Source organism: Callorhinus ursinus, unplaced genomic scaffold, assembly GCF_003265705.2.
Source record: "Callorhinus ursinus isolate GAN/ISIS: 27379988/994484 unplaced genomic scaffold, GSC_fseal_2.0 scaffold16, whole genome shotgun sequence".
NCBI classification, from domain to species: Eukaryota; Metazoa; Chordata; class Mammalia; order Carnivora; family Otariidae; genus Callorhinus; species Callorhinus ursinus.
Window position 1 is genome coordinate 7,846,325 of NW_027397078.1, and position 23,768 is coordinate 7,870,092.

Sequence of the window (23,768 nt, forward strand, 5' to 3'; positions counted from 1 at the left end):
TTGGGAACGGAAAGAGGCATCAAAATCCAGGAGGCACAGAGAACCCCCCCAAAATCAATAAAAATAGATCAACACCCCGACATCTAATAGTAAAACTTAAAGTCTCAGAGATAAAGAGAAAATCCTGAAAGCAGCTTGGGACAAAAGGTCTGTAACCTGCAACAGTAGAAACATTAGATTGGCAGCAGACCTCTCCACAGAGACCTGGCAGGCCTGAAAGGACTGGCATGATATAGTCAGAGAACTAAACGAGAAAAATACGAGCCAAGAATACTATATCCAGCTAGGCTGTCATTGAAAATAGAAGGAAAGATAAAAAGCTTCCAGGACAAACAAAAACTAAAAGAATTTGCAAACGCCAAACCAGCCCTACAAGAAATATTGAAAGGGGTCTTCTAAGCGAAGAGAGAACCTAAAAGTAACATAGACCAGAAAGGAATAGAGACAATATACAGTAAGAGCCACCTTACAAGCAATACAATGGCACTAAATTCATATCTTTCAATAGTTACCCTGAATGTAAATGGGCTAAATGCCCCAATCAAAAGACATAAGGTATCAGATTGGATAAAAAAACAAGACCCATCGATATGCTGCCTGCAAGAGACTCATTTTAGACCCAAAGACACCTCCAGATTGAAAGTGAGGGGGTGGAAAACCATTTACCATGCTAATATACATCAAAAGAAAGCTGGGGTGGCAATCCTTATATCACACAAATTAGATTTTAAACCAAAAACTGTAATAAGAGATGAGGAAGGACACTATGTCCTACTTAAAGGGTCTATCCAACAAGAAGATCTAACAGTTGTAAATATCTATGCCCCTAACATGAGAGCAGCCAGTTGCATAAGCCAGTAAATAACAAAATCAAAGAAACACATTGACAACAATACAATAATAGTAGGGGACTTTAACACCCCCCTCACTGAAATGGACAGATCATCTAAGCAAAAGGTCAACAAGGAAATAAAGGCCTTTAATGACACACTGGACCAGATGGACTTCACAGATATGTTCAGAACATTCCATCCCAAAGCAACAGAATACACATTCTTCTCTAGTGCCCATGGGACATTCTCCAGAATAGATCACATCTTAGGTCACAAATCAGGTCTCAACCAGTACCAAAAGATTGGGATCATTCCCTGCATATTTTCGGACCACAGTGCTTTGAAACTAGAACTCAATCACAAGAGGAAAGCGGGAGAGAGCTCAAATACGTGGAGGCTAAAGAGCATCCTACTAAAGAATGAATGGGTCAGCCAGAAAATTAAAGACGAATTTTAAAAAAAATTCATGGAAACAAATGAAAATGAAAACACAACTGTTCACAGTCTTTGGAATGCAGCAAAGGCAGTCCTAAGAGGAAAGTATATAGCACTACAAGCCTTTCTCAAGAAACAAAGGTCTCAAATACACAACCTAACCCTACACCTAAAGGAGCTGGAGAAAGAACAGCAAATAAAGCCTAAACCCAGCAGGAGAAGAGAAATAATAAAGATCAGAGCAGAAATCAATGAAATAGAAACCAAAAAAAAAAAAAAAAAGATCAACGAAACTAGGAGCTGGTTCTTTGAAAGAAGTAATAAGATTGATAAACCCCTGGCCAGACTTATCAAAAAAGAAAAGAGAAATGATCCAAATAAATAAAATCATGAATGAAAGAGGAGAGATCACAACCAACATCAAAGAAATATAAAGACAAGAACGTATTATGAGCAACTGTATGCCAGCAAATTAGACAATCTGGAAGAAATGGATGCATTCCTAGAGACGTATAAACTACTAAAACTGAACCAGGAAGAAATAGGAAACCTGAACAGACCCATAACCAGCAAGGAAATTGAAGCAGTAATCAAAAATCTCCCAACAAACAAGAGCCCAGGGCCAGATGGCTTCCCAGGGGAATTCTACCAAATATTTTAAAAAGAATTAATACCTATTCTGAAACTGTTTCAAAAAATAGAAATGGAAGGAAAACTTCCAAACTCATTTTATGAGGCCAGCATTACCTTGATCCCAAAACCAAAGACCCTATCAAAAAGGACAACTACAGACCAATATCCCTGATGAACATGGATGCAAAAATTCTCACCAAAATACTAGCCAGTAGGATCCAACAACACATTAAAAGGATTATTCACCACGACCAAGTGGGATTTATTCCTGGGCTGCAAGTTTGGTTCAACATCCACAAATCAATCAATGGGATACATGACATTAATAAAAGAAAGGACAAGAACCATATGATCCTCTCAATAAATGCAGAAAAAGCATTTGACAAAGTACAGCATTCTTTCTGGATCAAAACTCTTCACAGTGTAGGGAGAGAGGGTACATACCTCAATATCATAAAAGCCATCTATGAAAAACCCACAGCGAATATCATTCTCAATGGGGAAAAACTGAGAGCTTTCCCCCTAAGGTCAGGAACGGGGCAGGAATGTCCACTAGTACCACTGCTATTCAACATAGTATTAGAAGTCCTGGCCACAGCAATCAGACAACAAAAAGAAATCAAAGGCATCCAAATTGGCAAAGAAAAAGTCAAATTCTCACTCTTTGCAGATGGTATACTTCATGTGGAAAACCCAAAAGACTCCACCCCAAAACTGCTAGAACTCATACAGGAATTCAGTAAAGTGGCAGGATATAAAATCAATGCACAGAAACCAGTGGCATTCCTATACACCAACAACAAGACGGAGAAATTAAGGAGTCGATCCCATTTACAATTGCACCCAAAACCATAAGATACCTAGGAATAAATCTAACCAAAGAGGCAAAGAATCTATACTCAGAAAACTATAGGATACTCATGAAAGAAATTGAGGAAGACACAAAGAAATGGAAAAACGTTCCATGCTCATGGATTGGAAGAACAAATACTGTGAAAATGTCTATGCTACCCAAAGCAATCTACACATTCAATGCAATCCCTATCAAAATACCATCAACTTTTTTTCCACAGAAATGGAAGAAATAATCCTAAAATTTGTATGGGACCAGAAAAGACCCTGAATAGCCAGAGGAATGTTGAAAAAGAAAAGCAAGGCGGGTGGCATCACAATTCCAGACTTCAAAGCTGTCATCATCAAGACAGTATGGTACTGGCACAAAAACAGACACATAGATCAATGGAACAGAATGGAGAGCCCAGAAATGGACCCTCAACTCTATGGTCAACTAATCTTCGACAAAGCAGGAAAGGATGTCCAGTGGAAAAAAGACAGTCTCTTGAACAAATGATGTTGGGAAAATTGGACAGCCATATGCAGAAAAATGAAACTGGACCATTTCCTTACACCACTCACAAAAATAGACTCAAAATGGATGAAAGACCTAAATGTGAGACAGGAATCCATCAGAATCCTAGAGGAGAACACAGGCAGCAACCTCTTCGACCTCAGCTGCAGCAACTTCTTCCTAGACACATCGCCAAAGGTAAGGGAAGCAAGGGCAAAAATGAACTATTGGGACTTCATTAAGATAAAAAGCTTTTGCACAGCAAAGGAAACAGTGAAGAAAACCAAAAGACAACCAACAGAATGGGAGAAGATATTTGCAAATGACATATCAGATAAAGGGCTAGTATCCAAAATCTATAAAGAACTTATCAAACTCGGGATGCCTGGGTGGCTCAGTCAGTTAAGCGTCTGCCTTCAGCTCAGGCCATGATCCCAGGGTCCTGGGATCGAGTCCCGCATCGGGCTCCTTGCTCAACAGGGAGCCTGCTCCTCCCTCTGCTGCTCCCCCACTTGTGTGCGCTCTCTCTCTCTGACGAATAAATAAATAAAATCTTTAAAAAGTAAAAAAAAGAACTTATCAAATTCAACACCCAAAGAACAAATAATCCAATCAAGAAATGAGCAGAAGACATGAACAGATATTTCTGCAAAGAAGACATCCACATGGCCAACAGACACATGAAAAATTGCTCGACATCACTCGGCATCAGGGAAATCCAAATCAAAACCTCAGTGAAATACTACCTCACACCTGTCAGAATGGCTAAAATTAACAAGTCAGGAAACAACAGATGTTGGCGAGGATGTGGAGAAAGGGGAACCCTCCTGCACTGTTGGTGGGAATGCAAGCTGGTGCAGCCAGTCTGGAAAACGGTATGGAGGTTCCTCAAAAAGTTGAAAATAGAGCTACCCTATGACCCAGCAATTGCATTACTGGGTATTTACCCCAAAGATACAAATGTAGTGATCCAAAGAGGTCTGTGCACCCCAATGTTTATAGCAGCAATGTCCACAATAGCCAAACTGTGGAAAGAGCCAAGATGTCCATCGACAGATGAATGGATAAAGAAGATGTGATGTATATATATACAATGGAATATGATGCAGCCATAAAAAAAAAAAAAAACGAAAACTTGCCATTTGCAACGACTTGGATGGAACTAAAGGGTATTATGCTAAGCGAAATAAGTCAATCAGAGAAAGACAAGTATCATGATCTCGCTGATATGAGGAATTTCAGAAACAAGACAGGAGCATAGGGGAAGGGAGGAAAAAATGAAGCAAAACAAAATCAGAGAGGGAGACAAAGCATAAGACACTCTTAATCTCAGGAAACAGTCTGAGGGTTGTTGGAGTGGTGGGGGTTGGGAGGGATGGGACGGCTGGGTGATGGACATTGGGGAGGATATGTGCTATGGTGAGCGCTGTGAATTGTGTAAGACTGATGAATCACAGACCTGTACCTGTGAAACAAATAATACATTATATGTTAAAAAGAAAAAAGAGAAGATAGTAGGAAGGGAAAAATGAAGGGGGGAAATCAGAGGGGAAGACGAACCATGAGAGACTATAGACTCTGAAAAACAAACTGAGGGTTTTAGAGGGAGGGGGGTGGGGACTAGGTTAGCCCAGTGATGGGTATTAAGGAGAACATGGATTGCATGGAGCACTGGGTGTTACATGCAAACAGTGAATCATGGAACACTACATCAAAAACTAATGATGTAATGTATGATGACTAACACAACATAATAAAATTTTAAAAAAGAATTTGTAGTTAAAAACCATTCCTCAAAGAAAACTCCCAAGATGACATAACTGGTGAAATCTACCAAACATATAATAAAGAAATAATACCAATTCTACACAAACTTTCCCCAAAACATTGAAAAGGAAGGAATTCTTCTCAACATTATTATTATTATTATTATTATTATTATTATTATTATGATGTGTCTAGCATTTTTACCCTGATGCCAAAACCAGATAAAGACAGTACAAGAAAAGAAAACTACGGACTGGTATCCCTATGAATATAGATGCAAAGACTCAAACAAATCCATATCTTAACAAAAGAAGAATACATCATGACCAAGTGGAGACTAATGCAGGAATACAGCTAACTTCTAATAGCCAAAAGCTAGAGAAAAAATTCAGTCCATGAATGGATAAACAAAATGATATATCCATACAGTGGAATACTCAGCAAGGACAAAGAATGAACCATTGATACATACAACAATGTGATTAAACCTAACACTGTGAATTTTAAAAAAGCAACAAAAAAGAGTACCTACCAAATGAGGGGCCATAGGGTAGGGGAAGGGGGGTGCAGGGATGGGAGTAGATTACCAATGGGCATAAGGAAGTTTTTAGGGGTGATGGATATTTCATGCTCCTCATTATGGTAATGGTTTCATACATGTATACGTATGTCAAACTTACCAAATTGTACACATTAAGGGGCACTAAAGTGTTGGTCAAATGCCCAACTCTTAATTTCAGCTCAGGTCATGATCTCCGGGGTCGTGGGCTCAAGCCCTGCATTGGAGTCAGTGTGGAGTCTGCTTGGGATTCTCTCTCCCTTTCCTCTGCCGCTCCTGCTTGTGTTCTCTCTCTCTCTCTAAAAATAAATCTTTTAAAAAAAAAAAAAAACACAATATAGAATGTATGTATTACTATTATTATAGCAATCAAAATACCAAAAATAACATTTTTGTCATGGCATGGTGGAGTAACAGATGGTTTTCCTCCTTCGTTTTCTATATTTTCTTGAATGTTTTCCTAACTTTTGTAAATAAAATTATCTACAGTGAAATCACAAACATAAAAGGGAATAGTAATTCTATTTTACTTAACTTTTTACAGGGAATCACTTTAAAAATGAATGAGCTAAATCATTGTATTGTTGCAAGAATTATGCACGGGGGCATGATTCACAGGCAAGGTAAGTTTCATATGTGATTCTTTCCCTCCTTAACTGTTCCTGTAGCCTAGTGGAGAAAGTATTTTTTATGATCCTTGTAAACAATCTTTAATCTGTGGTCCACATAAATGACCTATTTAAATTATCTGTCTTTGGTTTTAATCACTGTTGGTCTCCATTTGTTCATATTCATCTGTACATGCTCCAGCCTATGGCTAAGGGAGGGGAGGGTATATTACAGTTTTGTTACTGGAACATCTCTGAATTACTGTTTGGATCCTGACTTATGAAAGACCATGGGGGATAAAGCAAAGTATCATACCTGGCCCCCGGATATATGGAAGGCATCTATTCTGGGACATACATACATACATATGTATGTATTCATTCATGGATAGAGATATATAATGACAGTTCATGAATTTCTCACTCAGGAATGAGATATACTCTTTGTAAATTAGGAAATTAGAGTTTGATAAATAATATAAAAATTAAACAGTAAAATAAGAGCTATCTAATCTGGATTAAATTTTTAATACCTACTACAGTTATTGCAGTCATTCTGAGAAGGGACTTCACTAAGGCCTGAAGTAAACAAAGAATGAGTTTTTGAGAAAGGGGAACTTTAATTAACTCTCAGGTGGACAAGATTTACACATGCAGGCGTAGCCTCCTCTTTGAAAGGGCTGAGTTATAGGTGCTAGTGTTTACAGGCTGATCCAAGAAATGATTCTCCTGTCCGAAAATTAGGCTTCCTTTCTTTCAGATCAGGGTTTTGGGCGGGGGGGTTGTTCTTTTTTTTTTTTTTTCCTTAGCACCCTCTTTACTTTTTCCTTAACCCCAGAGAGCAAGAAGTAAGGAATGGACACAGATGATGTCCAGCATCACTGCTGCCTTCAGGGGAATCTTTATAGGCTGCAGTAGTAGACAGCGCTCACATGGGAGAAATGGTTTTAGACTCCAGGATGAATTTTCTGTTTATTTTAATAATATGCTATAAATTCAGTGAAGTCATAACATCGTTTCTGTAATCTCTTTTTCTTATATTACTGTGTGACTAGGGCCTGCCATCTCTGATAGAAGTGGTGTAGTGGACCTCCTCCTAGTCTTGTTTTTGAAAGGTAGCTTTCCCATGATTCCCCACGGAGAATACCATTTACTGTAGAATTTTAGTGAGACGCCTTTTATTAGGGTTGAGGAAGTTCTCTTATATTCTTAGTTGCTGAGCCTTTTAATTATGATTGAGTTTTGAATCTTACCAGATGCTCTTCATCTGCTGAGATGATCATTTGGGGGGTTTTTCCTTTTATCTATTAATGTAATGAATGACTTTTGAAGATTTCCTAATGATAAACCCCTTCTGCATGTCTCAGATAAACCCAGCTTACTCATTGTGTGTGGTTTTTTGGTTGTTTTGTTTTGTTTTGTTTTTTTGTATGTACTGCTGGATTCTGTGTGCTAATATTTTGTTTAGAGTTTTTGTATTTGTAATTATGGGTGAGACTGGCTAGTAGTTAATTTTCCTGTCTTGTCTTTCTCTACTGGATTTTAGTTTCAAAGTTACATTGCCTCATAAAATGATGTGGAGAGCCTTCTCCCTTCATGAGTTCTCTGAAAGACTTTGTAGAATATTGGAATGATTCATACCTTTAAAGTTTAGTAGAACTTGCCTATAACACTGTCAAGGCCTGATGTTTTGGTTTTGATTTTGGGTTTTTTTGAAAAGACTTTTTTTTTTTTTTTAAGGAAGCTCTAGACCCACTGTGGGGCTTGAACGCATGACCCTGAGATCAAAAGTTGTATGCTCTACCAACTGAGCCAGCCAGGCACCCCAGGAAAGACTCTTTTTTTTTAACTGCTTCAATTTCTTTAACATTCATAAGGTTATTCAGGCTTTCTATATCTTGAGTAAATTTGGCAAATTACATTTTCCTTAAAAAACTTAAGTCCTAAAAAATTATTGTAGTAAGCTTCTGCATAGTGTTCTCTTACCTTTTTATTCCCTGCCATCTCTATAATTATGTCCCCTTGTTCATTCTTAAAATTATTTATCCATGCCTTGTCTTTTTTCTTTTAATCAACTTTGCCAGGGGTTTGTTCAAAAACCCACTTTGGGTTCTCTTAATTCTCTCCATTGTATGTTTGTTTTCTATTTCATTGTTTTGTGACCTGATTTCTATTTATCTCTTTCATTCTACTTCCTATTGGTTTTATCTAACTTTCTTAATTAGACACTTAGTGCATTTATCCCAGTCTTTTTTTTTCCTAATATAATGCATCTGAGTCTAAACTCTACCCTAAGTACTCATTTATCTATATCCCACCAGTTTTATTATAAAGCATCTTTATTGTAATTCAGTTCTAAGTACTCTTAAATTCCTATTATGGTATCTTTCATTGACCCACATTTATTTAGAAGTGTTTTTTACATACCACATCTAAGAAGATTTTCTTTGTATCTTTTTATAATTTACTTCTAACTTAATTGCACTGTTGTCAGAGTATGGTCTGTATGGTACCATTTCTTTGAGGTTTGTTGAGACTTGCTTGATGGCATAGCACTTTAATCAGTTTTTTAAATAATCCATGTGTACTTAAGAAGAATGTTTATTCTTTAACTGTTGCATGGAGAGTTCTCTATATGATGATTGGCTTGGGGTTAATTTTTTTGTTCACATCTTCTGTATCTTGACTAATATTTTTGTCTGTCTCACCTATCGGTAATTGCTGAAATATCTCACTATCATAGTAGAGTTTTTCAATTTCTATCTATAGATCTCTCCATTTTGGCTTTATATATTTGAAGCTGTCTAATTAGGTGCCTAGAAATACCTGGTCACCATTTCTATCCTTACTGATACTTTCTATTTAAAACCTATTTATCTAATATTAACATACTTATCCCAACTTTATTTTAGTATCTGCCAGCATGTCTTCTTCCATCCTTTTATTTCCAACCATTCTGTGCTTGTATGCATCAGAATTTTTTAAGCTGAGTTTTTCATTTTTTAATGCACTCTGTTGATCACTGTCTTTTAATGGACAAGGTTAGTCCATTAATATTTATTGTGATGATTTCTGTCATCTTTTTAATTTATATTTATTCCATTTTTTTATTGATTTTCTTGTTCATTTTTTTGTTCCATTTTTTCCCCTGGTAGTCTAGAATTTCAGCACTCTATTTCTGTTTTTAGGTGGTTACCTTGAAATTTTATCCTGCATATTTAACATTATGTATACTAAAGTGAAACAGTATCTTAACCCCACTCCCAAAGAATACAAAGACATTGGAACACTAAATCTGATCACACTCCTGACTTACATATTATTCTTGCCCAGTATTTGAGTTCTGTCCTGTTAATTTAAAATATGACCATTTTTGTTTGGATTTACATAAATGTTTATGATTTTATTTACTCACCATTCCTTCTATCTTATTTCTAGTATAGTTAACATACAAGTGTTTGGTATATTAGTTTCAGGTATAAACTCACTATTCCTTCTTAAATCTCAGACGATCCTTTGGGGAGTATTTTCCTTCTTCCTAAAGTACATCCTTAGAAGTTCCTTTAGTGCTAGTCTCCTACTAATAAACTCTCAGGTGGTATTTATCTGTAAGTATTTTATTTCAGCCTCAATCTTGAAGATTATTTTGGCTGAGAGCACAATTTTAGGCTAATGGTTACCATTCTGTTGTATTTTGGCATCCATTGTTTGACATTGGGAAGCCTGATGTCACTACAATTGTCCTTGCTTTGTAGGTGATCTCTCCTTTCTCTCTGGTTGTTTTAAGAACTTTGTCTTTAGCGGGGGGGGAAAGATCTTTGTCTTTAGATGTTCTATAGTTTTACTACCTTCCAGCATGGCTTTCTCTTTATTTATCCTGTTTAGGATACATTATTCTTCCTGGATTGCATAAACATGTTTCCATCAGTTCAGTAAAGTTTACAACCATTATTTCTTCAAATATTGCCTCTTCTGCATTCTCCATATTCTCTCCTTCTGAACTCCACTAGACGTGTGTTAGATATTCCCTCTGTATCTCTTAATTTTTTTCCTATTTTTCTTTATTTCTTATTTCCTATTTTCCCTCATTCCTCTGGCCTGCATTCTAGGTAATTTATTTAGTTGTATCTTCCAGTTCACTGAAACTCTCTTCAGCCATATCTGAATTCCTGTTCAACTCATCCATTCACTGGTTTATATCACCAGTTATATTTTTCTTTTCTAGAAGTACTAGTCACTTGTTCTTACTTTTATTTTCAAATCTATCTGTTCACATCTGATAGTCTCTTGTTGCATTCTCATCCTTGCAATTAGGCCCTTTTTTTTCCTAATATTTAATATGTAGCTTTTTTATATTCTGTATCATATCATTCTAGTATCTGTCCTCCTTGACGATTTAAATTTTTTTTTTCTGTTTCTGATGACTCACATAGTAGTTTGCCTTATTGTATGTTTGGTGACCTTTGATTGTGAGCTTTTGTTTGTCCTAATTAGTGGAAGTCCTGTAGGCCTAAACTGGGTACACTTTCCTCCAAAGAGAGTTTGTTGCCTCTTCTACTAGTTTCCGTGGAGTGCCACCAATATGGATCTTGCCTCCCTCCAGATTCCTGGGGTCAACTTCTGTCCCTTGCTGTTGGCCCAAGGCTCAGAATCCAGCTAGCAGGCAATGCTACTGTGGCATCTACCCTTTCTACTGTTTCATTCCACCCTTAGTTTGCCACCACTCTGGAGCCAGCTCACAGGTTTTCGTGTGGAGTGGATGGTAGGGATGGAAGTAGGAAGTGCTCTTAGAATTCGTCCTCCTTTTGTGAGACCAGTAACACTTCAAGAGGTGTACCCTAGGTGAGATACAGTTGTGAGAACGTCTTCCAGTGACTGACCAGCCACACTGGAAGCAAAAGTCCCCAGACTTTTATTTTATTATGTTAATTTTCAAACATGAGTAGAGAGAATAGTGCAGTGAGTTCAAGTAGAGAAAAGTGGAAAGAAGAGTGACGCAATCACTCGCGTACCCATTACCCACTAGAGTCACTGTTAATTCATGGCCACACCAGTGTCATCTGTACCTTCCCCTACTGTCCACCCCCATGGATTATTTTGAAGTAAATCTCAGGGGTCTTATTTTCTTTATGTGCATTTTAGTATGTACCTCTAAAAGATGCTGTGAGCTTTTCGTAACAATGTCCAGCCAGTATGTAAACATATGCACAGTTTATAAATAAGGAAGTAAAATTTCACATAACTCTATTTAAGCATTGGTTCTTGGTCACTCTTTCCAATTGAAGTATTAGAGGACCCTGAAATGCCTACCAAATTATTATAAAAGAACTGTGTTTGGTCTAATGTATGTTTAGTGTTATACAGGTATTATCACAATTCTCTGTATCACATTTGGTAGATAATCGTGATGAGAATAGTAGAAAATGATAACAGACGCTTCAGTGGTACTTTACTATGTGCCATGAACACTTCTGATTCTTCTATGTGTATTAAACTAACTTAATCCTCAAGGCAAACATATGAAATAGGTACTATTTTTATCTCCATTTTGTAAATGTTGAAAACTGAGACATGGAACGTTTTGGTAACCTACCCATGATCTTAAAGCTGGTAAGGGATGTAGCTGAAATTTGCCCCCATACAATCTAGATCTAGAAACTGTCATTTTAAACCATGATACACAGTGCCTCTCTCAGAGAAATAAGCAGATTTCTGCAGCCATCTTTCGAAAGTGTGTCTTCCGTAAGTAGATATATCTGTTTTGGTGAGTTTACCACATGAGCCAAATCTGTACCTGTTTCTGAAACACTGGACTTCAATCGTTAGCTTAATTTTTTTAATTACTTACATTGCTGCCTTTGGATTTTGTTATAAATGATACATATATCATTTCGTGTTTATAATTGTGTCATTTCTTTAGGCACACTTCATGTCGGTGATGAGATTCGAGAAATTAATGGCATCAGTGTGGCTAACCAAACAGTGGAACAGCTGCAGAAAATGCTTGTGAGTACATGCAGGTTTCTCTGTCTTTGTTCCAAGACTGACTTTCAGTTTGTTAGCTTGTTTTTTAATGCACGAATAAGCGGTATTCTTTTGTAATTAGAGTATTTCTGATCCCACCATTGGTGTGGACTTGAATTTCTACAACATTCATAAGTGACAACTGGGAAACTGTTTACGTGCAACAGAGCTTGGAAACCTCTTGCCCATCGAGCAGTGTGGGCTTCGACGCTCTCCTTTCCTCCTTGATCTCCTGTTTCTTACTGAGCAAATGTGTGAAGATAATCTTTCCAGTTGTGCGTATATGTGAACTAGTCTCTCACCGACCTCCATCCTGCTGACATCAGCAACGTCAGGAGCCGTATTCCTGTTTAGCTGAGTCATAGCCAGGTGCATTGGATCTCTCTGCAGCACAGAGGGAAGGAAAGACAGAGTAGACCCAGCTGTTTTTGACCATACATACCCAAAATCTGTGTTCACAATTGGCCTTGCATTAAAAAAGCAGGCTGGCAGCCCCTGGCCTGTGCTCACTGCCGTCCGGAGCAGAGGCAGATGTCTGGGACCTCTGGTCCTGGGCCGTCTTCCTGCTACAACGCAGTGGGCTCCCAAGCCATGGCTATCTCTTAGGTGTGAAATAAGCACACAGACTCATGACAGCAAAAACCGTGAGGCCAACGTTATGAAAGAAAAAGCAAATTGAACGGAGTACACCATCACCACGCAGCAGACCAAATATCATTTTCGTGTAATTACTTATTCTGTTGTCTGGCTCAATCCATGCTCATTTTTGAAAGGCACTTAGAGGTTTCTGCATGTGTGTCTATAAAAAGGGAACCGCCGGAGGTCTGTTCCACTGCTGCTGCGCAAACCAGGCAATCGGCCTTGACTTTGCAGGGTTTCTCCCGAGAACAGTGTCTATTCCTGTGAGCAGCCCCTACCTTCTATGTCCATTTCATTTTAGGCCCCTGCATGCTCAGCTGGCTTGCATTAATTACCACACACACACACACACACACACGCACACATTTCGAGTGGTTTCTCACATGTCTTTGTGTGCAACATTTGTGTGTTAAGAGAGCTCTCCTTTCTTCTGCCTCCAGCGGGAAATGCGGGGGAGTATCACCTTCAAGATCGTGCCAAGTTACCGCACTCAGTCATCATCCTGTGAGGTAATGGCTCTTGCGCAACCCCCGCCACCCCTGTCTCCTCTGGGTTCTTAACTAACTGTCTGCTGATGGCTGAATGTTTTGGCTTTCTGGGAAGTTGTTTCTGCCTGTGCTGTTGATCACTGCACACCAATTTTACAACAAAGATAACGGAACAGAGTAGGTTCCATTCACCTACTCAGCCCTGCTTCCATGGGGATCTCCTCAGCACTTTAACTGTCTGCAGGCTGGGATCGCAGCAAAATCTAGAGGGGCTCCAAGTAATGACAGAAGGCTTAATAAGAACAAATGGCATCTCTGAGGAAAAAAAGAAAGATAATTGCAATAATATTTCCAGGAAGTACATTCACTTCCCTTATTAAGAAATCACACAGATAGTTCTTCTTTCCAAGAATTTGAGAAGTGATCTGTTAAGATCGGGGTGTTAAAAAAAAAAAAAAAAAACAAAACTGTGAGAAGTCCCTGGACAGATGTTAAGTCTGTGAGGAGTTGATAACTGACTTTCCGAGAGGAGTAGAAGTTTTTGCAACCTTCTGTGAAATCGTTTCAATTTGGAACACTATGTGATTGATAAGTAAGTTTTCTAGGGTAATACAACCCCAAAGTTTCTTTCTAACGGTTGGTGTATCCTATAGAAATTGTAGCTCTCCACCCTGTATTATTCAGTTTCATGTCAGTCATTAAATGAGATTCCAAAATCTATTCTTTTTATATCTGGAAATACAGACTGGCATGAAGGGTCTGTCATCCTTCGGTCATTGCACATTCAGCTTGAGCTTAATTATTTGAAGCTTGTTCTTTTCGTGTGCATCTTCCAAGTCTGTGTACATCAGTGTGAAGTACACACCTCCTACAGTTAATTTTCAAGACTGACAAGTAACTTATTAGAACTTATCTAGAAAATTGAATTTGTACTCTGGAGAAGTCGAGGGAGAAATTACGATGCCTCTTTCAGGCCCCAGGAATGCTGTAGATCTCAGAAGCAAACTCAAGAGGCTTTATGTTTTGTTCTCTAAACCTATCGAAGATATGTCTAAGAATTTGTAGTTTGGTCAAGGATATTTTTTAGTGCACCATGGCAGTTGGGGTTTCCGTTCTATCAGGTTTTGAGCTCCTCTTGGTGGCTTTCTCTGGAACTTCAATTAATAACTGTATTTCAAAAGAAAATGCAGAGCTACTTCTGCTCCAGGAGTCACAGTTTTGAAATTTGTAACCTAGAACACAAACCTTCCGGGGAAGAGGGAATGTCACATACACGCCTCTCATGTGAAACGTTCTAATATTCTAAAATCATAGGTGGTCTTCATACCATTTCTCAGCATTGAGGACATTTAGTGAATACGATTGATCTGTGTCTTTTTAGCTAACTAACTAGGGGATATTGTTAGTTATTAATATACAAGTTTCTCTTGTGTTTTTTAAGTGGTGGAACTAGTTTTACGGTGGGACCAGTATTACACATGTAAATTCTGCACTTGAGTCAGAAGAGCCCTCCCCCTTGCCTTCTTTATCTCTGAAGAGTAGAAAAAATGATACTCCCCTCCTCCCTACCCCCAACCTGTTTGACCCTCCCGTGTTCTGGCAGAATTCAAGCCTGTGGTTGGACTCTTCCCAGCTAGGGCAGTACTTCCCAAAGAAGGGCTCACTGGCCACCCATATCAGCATCCCCCGGGCAAGAGAGGGGAGACCGCTGCCCTCACGCTGGCTGTGCTGACTTGAGTCTCTGGGGTTGGCACCTAGAAACCAATCTGCTCATGAGCATTTGAGAATGCTTGTCTAAGGGAGCCTATTATTCAAAAAGCTAACAAGCTCCAGAAGTTTTCTGTCTGTCTTCTAGCAAAAACAAGTGTCTTTTGAGCAGACATGTACACTTCAAAGGTTTCAAAGAACTCCACTAAACCAGAAATGCTACAGTGCATATTTTCTTCCTCTCCTCGTGCTCATCGTTAAAGCTGATTTGGACAATAAGGGAATGGAGCCCAGAAAGGATTGCAGGTGCCTCACACAGTCTAGAGAGTGTGACCGAGGACCACGGATCTAGGGAGAGTGGCTGTGCCTCCTGGGACCTTTGCCAGAAGTGTAATATTTTTAGAGGCTCAAGATTATTGTTTTAATCAGTCTCCTAAAATGATCTAAAGAATAAAGGTTTCTTCTCTGGTGGATGTGTATCTTTTACCCTCATTAGTAATACTTGTCCTGGAAAGACTCCAAGGTGATTACAACCTGAGAAGTCTTTTTCTTCTTCTTTTTTTTTTTTTTTTTTTTTTAGATTTGTTTCACTTCAAATGAGTCATTCAGTAATTTGTGACACTGAGGTACCTAAAAACTATTAAGTACTTTTCAAACCTAATTTTGAATAAAAAAATTAGGCAGCTGGGATCTTCAGCACAAGAAGTGTATAGTAATATTTGTCATTTTACAGTCCTCAATAGGATTTTAATATCAATTCCCTCTTCTGGGTCTCACTTAAAATCAGCCAAGGTTATAGAGTGCTGGAGACAGGAAAGAAATTCTCATGAATGACACTATCATTGCGTACAATAGGTGAACCCTCCAACTGCAAACATTTTTTTCATACTTCCGTGAAATCATGCAAGTAAGTCAGTGTAGCGCCTTTGCAGCTAAACCAAACCCCAGAGGAAACGGTTGTCAGATTGTGGTTGGAACTGTTGATGTGAATATCTCTGTCTGTGCCACTGTGTTCTGTGTTAATGAACCTTGTGTCTTATTTCAGAGAGAGTCCCCCTCCACTTCCAGGCAGTCCCCAGCTAATGGTCATAGCAGCACTAACAATTCTGTTTCGGTAAGAACTCTAGCTCCACACAGCAAAGTGTGGCAATTCTGTTGGGGCCACCCGCCATGAGTGTTCTAGTTACATGTGTTCAGTGCAAATACTGTCTTCTGCCAACATACAAGGCTACTACAGCTACAATGCAGTTTACTCCTGGAAAATCTTTTCAACATTTTCTTCTCGTGAAAAAAAAATCCCTTTGATTAGTTAAATTGGAAGAACTGGCGTTCGAGATCGCTTTGGTCACGCTCAGAATATTTCCGTGTCACCCCACTTAGCATCTCTGACTTGGCTCAGACTTAACGCAAAGGATATATGAAGTGACAATTTGTTGAAATTTCTAAATTTTTTTTTTAATTGGAGAAAGATGAAGAAACAGAAGGATTTTGCAGAGTAGGCATCTGGGTATTCTCGGGCTTTGTAGTTGTCTATTCTGAGTGATATCAGCAACCTGTTGTAGTTTCCGCTATCTACGTTATGAATTGGTGTGCCCTCTGTTATTGTGGTCCGTGCACATATTTTTGTGAATTATAAGCCTTGCCTGGATATGAAAAGCAAAAGGAACTGGCTTCCAACTGCACTTAAGCCACGCTGTTATCACATCTTTAACACAAAGTACTTGATATTTTGACTTGAACTTGGAATTTTACCACTTTTTTTCAGAACTATTCATTTTGGAATATGAAAAAAATTGTTTTTCATTTACTTAAATGGAAGCACTTAAGGTGCAAATGTCTGATCTTTTGGGGTAACAAAATCTTAAGTTGCTGATATTGCTGTTGAAACGTACCGCGAGTTTCACTAAATGCAGCAGTATCGCTCGTTTGCTATCCACGTGCCCTTTAAAAACACATCAACTACCTTTAATCAGATAAAATTGTCAGTAATTTAGAGATCATCTCGAATGGAATGATATCAGTAAGAGAAATTATGGAGGAAAATTTCCTAACGACCTTTGTTTTTAACTTCCAAATAGGCTACCAAAGGAATTCGTTTATAATAGTTTAACATGTAATACTTTGAAGATGGTGAAAATCCATATAGCCATTGAATTTCTCAAAACTGAAATGACTGCAGTGACTAAGTTAAAAAGGGCTCTTTTTTGGGGGGTTTTGTTTTTGTTTCTGATAGGGCCGTTTCACTCACAGTGGCTTTTGTGTTGAAGATGCTGAGTTGTTTCTTAAGAACACATTTTCTCTCTTGCTTAAACTTACCTGCTTTCCTCAGCTTGCTGCTAAATGGCCTGGGTTTGATTTTTTTCGATAACTCAACATTTCTGAGAAATGGAATAATGTATATGATCTCTTTACAACTGAAATCTAGCTCATTTTTTAACCATATTGTAACAGAACACACAAATTACCTTGTACTCTCAAAAAGTAAATGAAAATTTTTCTCCTGGGTTGGCTTTATTCTACAGGACTTGCCATCAACTACCCAACCAAAAGGACGACAGGTGAATAGATATCCTCTATAGAAACTTCTCTAAACTGAGCTGCTAATAGCCAATCCTTTATTAACCCTTTCCATCCCATAATGTCTGCATTTTGGACCATAACATTTAAGCATTGAGAGCTTGTACCATTTCATTTTAACACATTACACATGACTAATTTTCTATAAGGATTTTTTTCCTCACATCTTTGTAGCTGTGATGGTTATTGTAATTTCAACCTGATAAACTTGTGCTGATGGTTTAAGAATTCAGCCTTCGGGGGGGTCTTATGGGCCTGCCTGTGGAGTTGGGGGAAAAAATTGTGAAAGGTTGCAAAACTCCTATAATTCTAAGAATAACTAAAATGTATGTGCTGATGACTATGTTTAAGCAGTAATTTTCTGAAATTTTCAAGGCTTTTTCTTAATTTGTATTTGCATGTGGATATCTAAAAGCCCTTTACAATGAAAACTCAGAACATCCTGGCTTTGCATCCCAATGTTCCTCTGTTGGGTCACCCGGGGAAAGTGACGTGCTGCCTGCCACCAGCAAGCAGCTTCCAGTTTGCCAAGCACTTTAAGAGTATTCATTTCAGGTGCAAAGGCAGAGATAGGTTAATTTTACAGGCTGGATTTCTGACAAAACTTGAACAGAATAATCATGCACTAATTCCAAAGCCTTCAGGTTGGTTTTACAGTGACTGAAACATTAATACTCAAATTTAATTTCAAGAGGTAGAATTTTTATGGGGAATTTTCATGGAATTTGGTGTCCAAAGATAATCCAATTTGGGGTTCAGGTGTGCGTAAATTGGCACCTGAGAGAATTCACCCATAGTTTATTCTTAAGACTGCATAAGTGATGCAACGTTAGATATCTAGCACCTTATTTTAAAGCATTTGGAAACACAGTGATTCATAAAATGCTGCCATATGATAACCCCTTATGTGCTCATCTGTTTCCTTTTATGATATTTACTAATTACATTGACATATCCTAAAACTCAGAGCCTTGAACTCTGCATATCTTGAAGCTCTGTGCTGCTTTCACGTGGCAAAGCTAGGATTCAAAGTCATTTTTCTTCTCTAGGAAGAGTAAAATACAGATACAAAGCCGAAATCCTTCTTTAAAAACCTAATAACACGATTGATTTTTTTAAATGCTTTAAAAACTGTGTACATTATATTTAAGTTTATCAGCAGTGTGTAGCCACACACGGCTGTCTTGTAGGCATTTTACAGCAAGAGACCGACACAGAGTGCTTGCTGCTTTTGTATCACGTGCTGCTTTGGGGTTAAAGCCTACCCTAAGTGTTTGTGTATATGGTGTAAAGGCTGCCACGTGATCATGACAACGTGCCCATAATGTCAGCTAAATATATGCAGACTTAAAAATGCTAAGCATACCTCTCTGTAATTAGAGACCTACTCTGTTACAGTAAAAGCAAATGCTAAGTCTTGATCTTTATTAAACAAGTATCAGCAGCGTTCCCTCCAAGTAACAGCAGAGGCTTGAGCCTGCACCCTTCAGAGGTCGTCCATCGTTTCTAGTGGTAGCAGTTCTGTGCCCTATCTCCATGCATCATTTGGCTTCACCATCTAATGTCCTGTTCGTATTGTAAGTGTTGGTGTGTGGTTATTACGTTAGAGCTGTTTGCTTTCACATCGCCAAGGCAGCCCTTCTTACAGACTCCTGTTTTATAGATCTATGTAAGAGCACAATTTGAATATGATCCAGCCAAGGATGACCTCATCCCCTGCAAAGAAGCTGGCATTCGATTCAGAGTTGGCGACATTATCCAGATTATTAGTAAGGACGATCACAACTGGTGGCAGGGTAAACTGGAAAACTCCAAAAATGGAACCGCAGGTCTCATTCCTTCTCCTGAACTTCAGGAATGGTATGTTTTTGTTGTTCCGTTTTGTTTTACAATAAAAACAAAGCCCTGACCATCTGTTTGTCAACCTTCTATTGTGTAAAACCTGTTTGCTCCGCTAGCCAAAGTTCAGATTAGTCATCCAAGAACTCTAAATCCTCAGCATCTAGCAAGTTCCTGCTTAGAGTCAGGTCTTGGTTTTACATAAAAGGAGAGGAAGGTCTAGAGGGAGGTTGAGTGGCTAGCCCTCAGGTCACAGGTCACGGTCACCTCCTGGTCCCTTAGCACAGCCCCCCACTCCCACATGCTGCTTCAATCCTTTTAGAACTGCGTTTTGTTTTGTTTTAAAGATTTTATTTATTTGAGATAGCTCGTGCTCGCGTGCAGGTGGGGGCGGGGGCGGGGGGGGTGGAGGGAGAGGGAGAAGCAGACTCCTGGCTGAGCAGGGAGCCTGCCCCCCCCCCCCCGGGGCTCTATCCCAGAGTCCTGGGATCATGACCTGAGCTGAAGGCAGACACTTAACAAACTGAGCCACCCAGGCGTCCCTCTCCTTGCCCCTCCGCATGCTCCCTCGGTGCTCATTCCAGCCCCCCACCCCCCATCAGCAGCAGGGAAAACCTCAGGCTATGATTCAAGGTCATTCAGGGTATTTGAAGGTAAAATGGGTTTCCCCGTTAGGAGAAAAAGGCAGCCAGAAGCTTCATTCTTTACCTTGCTAAGTCTTTAAAAATGCCTATTTTGGGGCGCCTGGGTGGCTCAGTTGGTTAAGCGACTGCCTTTGGCTCAGGTCATGATCCTGGAGTCCTGGGATCGAGTCCCGCATCGGGCTCCCTGCTCAGCAGGGAGTCTGCTTCTCCCTCTGACGCTCCCCCTTCTCATGTGCTCTCTCTTTCTCACTCTCTCTCTCTCAAATAAATAAAATCTTTAAAAAAAATGCCTATTTTGTTAGAAAGTTCAAGCAGTGGAAACAGGTTAAAGTCAGAGAGCTTTTTGACACCATTTTTAAGTGTGAGAAAAGGAGTCCCAGATTACTGTATATTTTAGTAAAATCTATTTCTGCCATTGTTACTATTTGCTAACTTGAACTATGTTTTGAAAGATGCTGGTGATTTTGCATTCGTCTGTACTTTAGCAATATATGAGAAATTTAGCAAAGAGAGGACTTTATATCTGAGTTTTGTTTCATGCGACCAAAAAAGCAACCAGTAGGCATCGGGGCAGTTCGTACCCAAATATTTGAAGCTAGCTCAGAGACCCCAGAGGCCCCGAGTCCGCAGATGTTGAGAATTGTTTTCTCCTTTTTCTCACTAGTTACAGGGATTTCTCAGTTAATTTCCTTTGCGTGATTGCCTCCGTCACTATCACATGTTTCCAAAACTATTCTTACATTTAGACTGTCGGAGCGGGTAAGAACTTCAGATGGCATCATTTTCCATGGGGACTTGCAGGCCCCGCCAGAGGAAGTGGCAGGCAGCCTTCCATCTGGCCCTGCCTTGCAGCCCCAACTTCAAGGAAGAGTTTAAGCATTAGGACGGACGTGATTTCTGAGTCACTTTCATGATGGATGTTATTATGTCATTAGTGACATTTATGCTTGACAAAATGTGTTCTAACTTGCTGCCATTTTTTAAAAGAATTATGTAGATTCCAGAACTCTTCTCCCTAGTCAGATCATCTGTAGAAATCCTGTTTCACAGACACCTAGAACTCCCGAGTCCTCTGGAAGAATCCTGAGAAATGGCAGTGGGAAAAGCAGATTAGTTCCCTGTCTCCTGTAATGGTGGACTAGGTTATCTAAATCAATTCTCCTGCTGAAAAAAAAAATGAAAATGCTGCAGAAAATGTGTTTTTGAATATTACCTTAAAAGCATTAAGTAGCCAAAAAGGCATCGGGCAACTGAGTGACAGGTTTTTATGTGAAAGCCATTAATCGAGTGATAGAAAGTACAGCAGCATATTGGCCCATTTTGCCAAGAGGACAAGTCTATTACTGAAAACTTTTCTGCCAGACAACCAAGGTTAAGACCTAAGGCCTGTACAAGCAGGGGGATCTATTAGGAGACCGGTCCCCCATTGTTGGGACCGCAGAGGCTCTGCCCTCAGGTTAAGAGCAAGCAGAGAAGTGTGCCCTTGCTGCCCTTCAACAGCTGGGGACTGGAGAGAAGCCTGCCTTGCCACTGAGCAAAGCCAAAGACACGAATAAAAGGAAAACAAAAGTTTCCCTGAAAAAAATCATGGCCGCTGGTCTGCCTTGAGTAGCTCTGTACCCAGATACACATAGCCTGGGACGGTCAGGGGACTTCCAGCCTTACACTTGATTTGAGGCCTCTCCTTTACTAATAGTAGTTCCCTGTGTCTGTTACAAATGAAAAGAAAGTCTCCGAAGGAGAACACTTTATGCTAGGCCTCATCCTAGAGCCCTTCCTAACCCCCCACATAGACTTTTCCTAGGGCAGCGACCGAGTCAAAAAAAAAAAAAAACCCACAGGCACAAAAGGAAACAAGGAAGACCTGCCTGACAGACCAAACAGAGACCCTACTGAAATGACAGGCAGCAGAAACAAACCCAATCCCACTTAACACAAGGTTTTTAAACAACTGTGCGTATATTTTAAAATCAATAATCTTGAAAACTATTTTCAGAGAACAGGGAAACTTTTGAAGAAGAACCAGAAGGAACTGCCAAGAACAAAACATGCAGTAACCAAACCTCAGTGGCTACACACCTATTAGAAAGGCTAAAATTTTTTCAAGTTTTTTTTTTATTTGAGAGAGCGAGAATGAGAGAGAGAGTACATGAGAGGGGGGAGGGTTAGAGGGAGAAGCAGGCTTCCCGCTGATCAGGAAGGCCAATGTGGGACTCGATCCCAGAACCCTGGGATCATGACCTGAGCCGAAGGCAGATGCTTAACCAACTGAGCCACCCAGGCGCCCCTTTTTTCAAGTTTTCACCATCAGGGAAACAGATGAAGAAAGGATGGCATATCCATACAGTGGGATGCTATGAAGCAATAAAAAGGAATGAACTGGGGGCACCTGGGTGGCTCAGCAAGTTAAGCATCTGCCTTCAGCTCAGGTCATGATCCCGGGGTCCTGGGATCAAGCCCCGCATCAGGCACCCTGCTCAGCGGGGAGCCTGCTTCTCCCTCTCCCTCTGCTGCTCCCTCTGCTTCTGTGCTCTCTGTCTCTCTCTCTCTCTGTCAAATAAATAAAATATTTTAAAAAAGGAATGAACTATTGACACACACAATATGGATAAAACTCAAAATCATTATGCTAAGTTTCCAGACAAAAAAGAGAGAACATACTATATGATTCTATTTATATGAAATTCCAGAAAACCAAAACGAATCTATAGTGACATCGGTTGCCTGGGGATCCCAGAGGAGAGAGGGAAGAATGTATACATTCAGCAGGACTGATGAAACTGTACACTTCAAATATGTTCGGTTTATTACGAAAAAAACAAATTCGGTGAAGGTGCAAAAACTGTAGGGAGAGAAAGGGATTATAGCTGGGATGACGAGGAAGCGGCCCACTGGGCAGCATGTGCCTTGAGGCCTGAGTCAGACACTGAGGTAGAGGAAGGCATTCCTGGCGGCAAGGAAGAGCAGTGCCGCTGGTGGGCAGCTGAGTTGGTGCGTAGAATGTAGGTGGGCATTCAGTGTCGGTGAGAAAGGTTGGCGGTAATACTGTCAGCCAGACCCAGAATCTTGGTTCATGGGTGTTTCTACCAAGTGACATTTGTCACACCCTGTCGATGAGAAATCAATTGTTTGGGGACCCAGACGCCTTCCCTTCTTTATCCTTGTTAAACTTCATCGTGCTTGACAAGGCACACCAGTCAAGTCCTTTGATATATTTTGAGTCCCTAAATGTGTCATCCCTCCCTTTGCCTACTAGACCCTCATCCAAGTCAGCAATGAAAATGTTACATGTATTTGAAATTTTCCTCCGGGTTGACCTAAATCCTACCACAGTTTGCCTGCACTTACTGAGCTAAAAGAAACAGCACGCACTTCCTGCGTGGCGGGTGAAGACTGGTTTCATTCCTCTGTCATTGTGTCACATAGAGCCACACCACAAATTTTTACTGGGACCTTTTTACTTTTATTCCCTAAGCTTAAAAACATTAGTTATAAGATACTCTTATAGACTGTAACATAAGCTTCACAGGGTCAGGATTTTGTCTCTTTTAACCTGTCAAAAATTTCTCGGTTTTGTTTATGCTCCCGAAGCTCATGTGCCTCACAGAAGCCATAGCTATTGCTACAGCACAGATTGGCTTGTACTGGAAGAATCCCCAAAACAAAG

General features: G+C 39.7%; 1 protein-coding gene across 12 annotated transcripts in view; it reads left to right on the top strand.

Annotated features, from left to right (window-relative positions):
• CASK (calcium/calmodulin dependent serine protein kinase) overlaps positions 1 to 23,768 on the top strand; it is a 359,502-nt gene that overhangs the window by 306,901 nt on the left and 28,833 nt on the right. For 6 of the 12 annotated variants that reach the window (XM_073901909.1, XM_073901907.1, XM_073901912.1 and 3 more), the window contains 6 exons: positions 6,120 to 6,198; positions 12,104 to 12,189; positions 13,287 to 13,355; positions 16,087 to 16,155; positions 17,564 to 17,599; positions 19,282 to 19,478. In XM_073901909.1, the coding sequence (XP_073758010.1) occupies positions 6,120 to 6,198; positions 12,104 to 12,189; positions 13,287 to 13,355; positions 16,087 to 16,155; positions 17,564 to 17,599; positions 19,282 to 19,478 (536 nt within the window). The remainder of the gene's footprint in view (positions 1 to 6,119; positions 6,199 to 12,103; positions 12,190 to 13,286; positions 13,356 to 16,086; positions 16,156 to 17,563; positions 17,600 to 19,281; positions 19,479 to 23,768) is intronic. The other 6 variants (XM_073901916.1, XM_073901914.1, XM_025857636.2 and 3 more) reach the window with 3 other exon arrangements.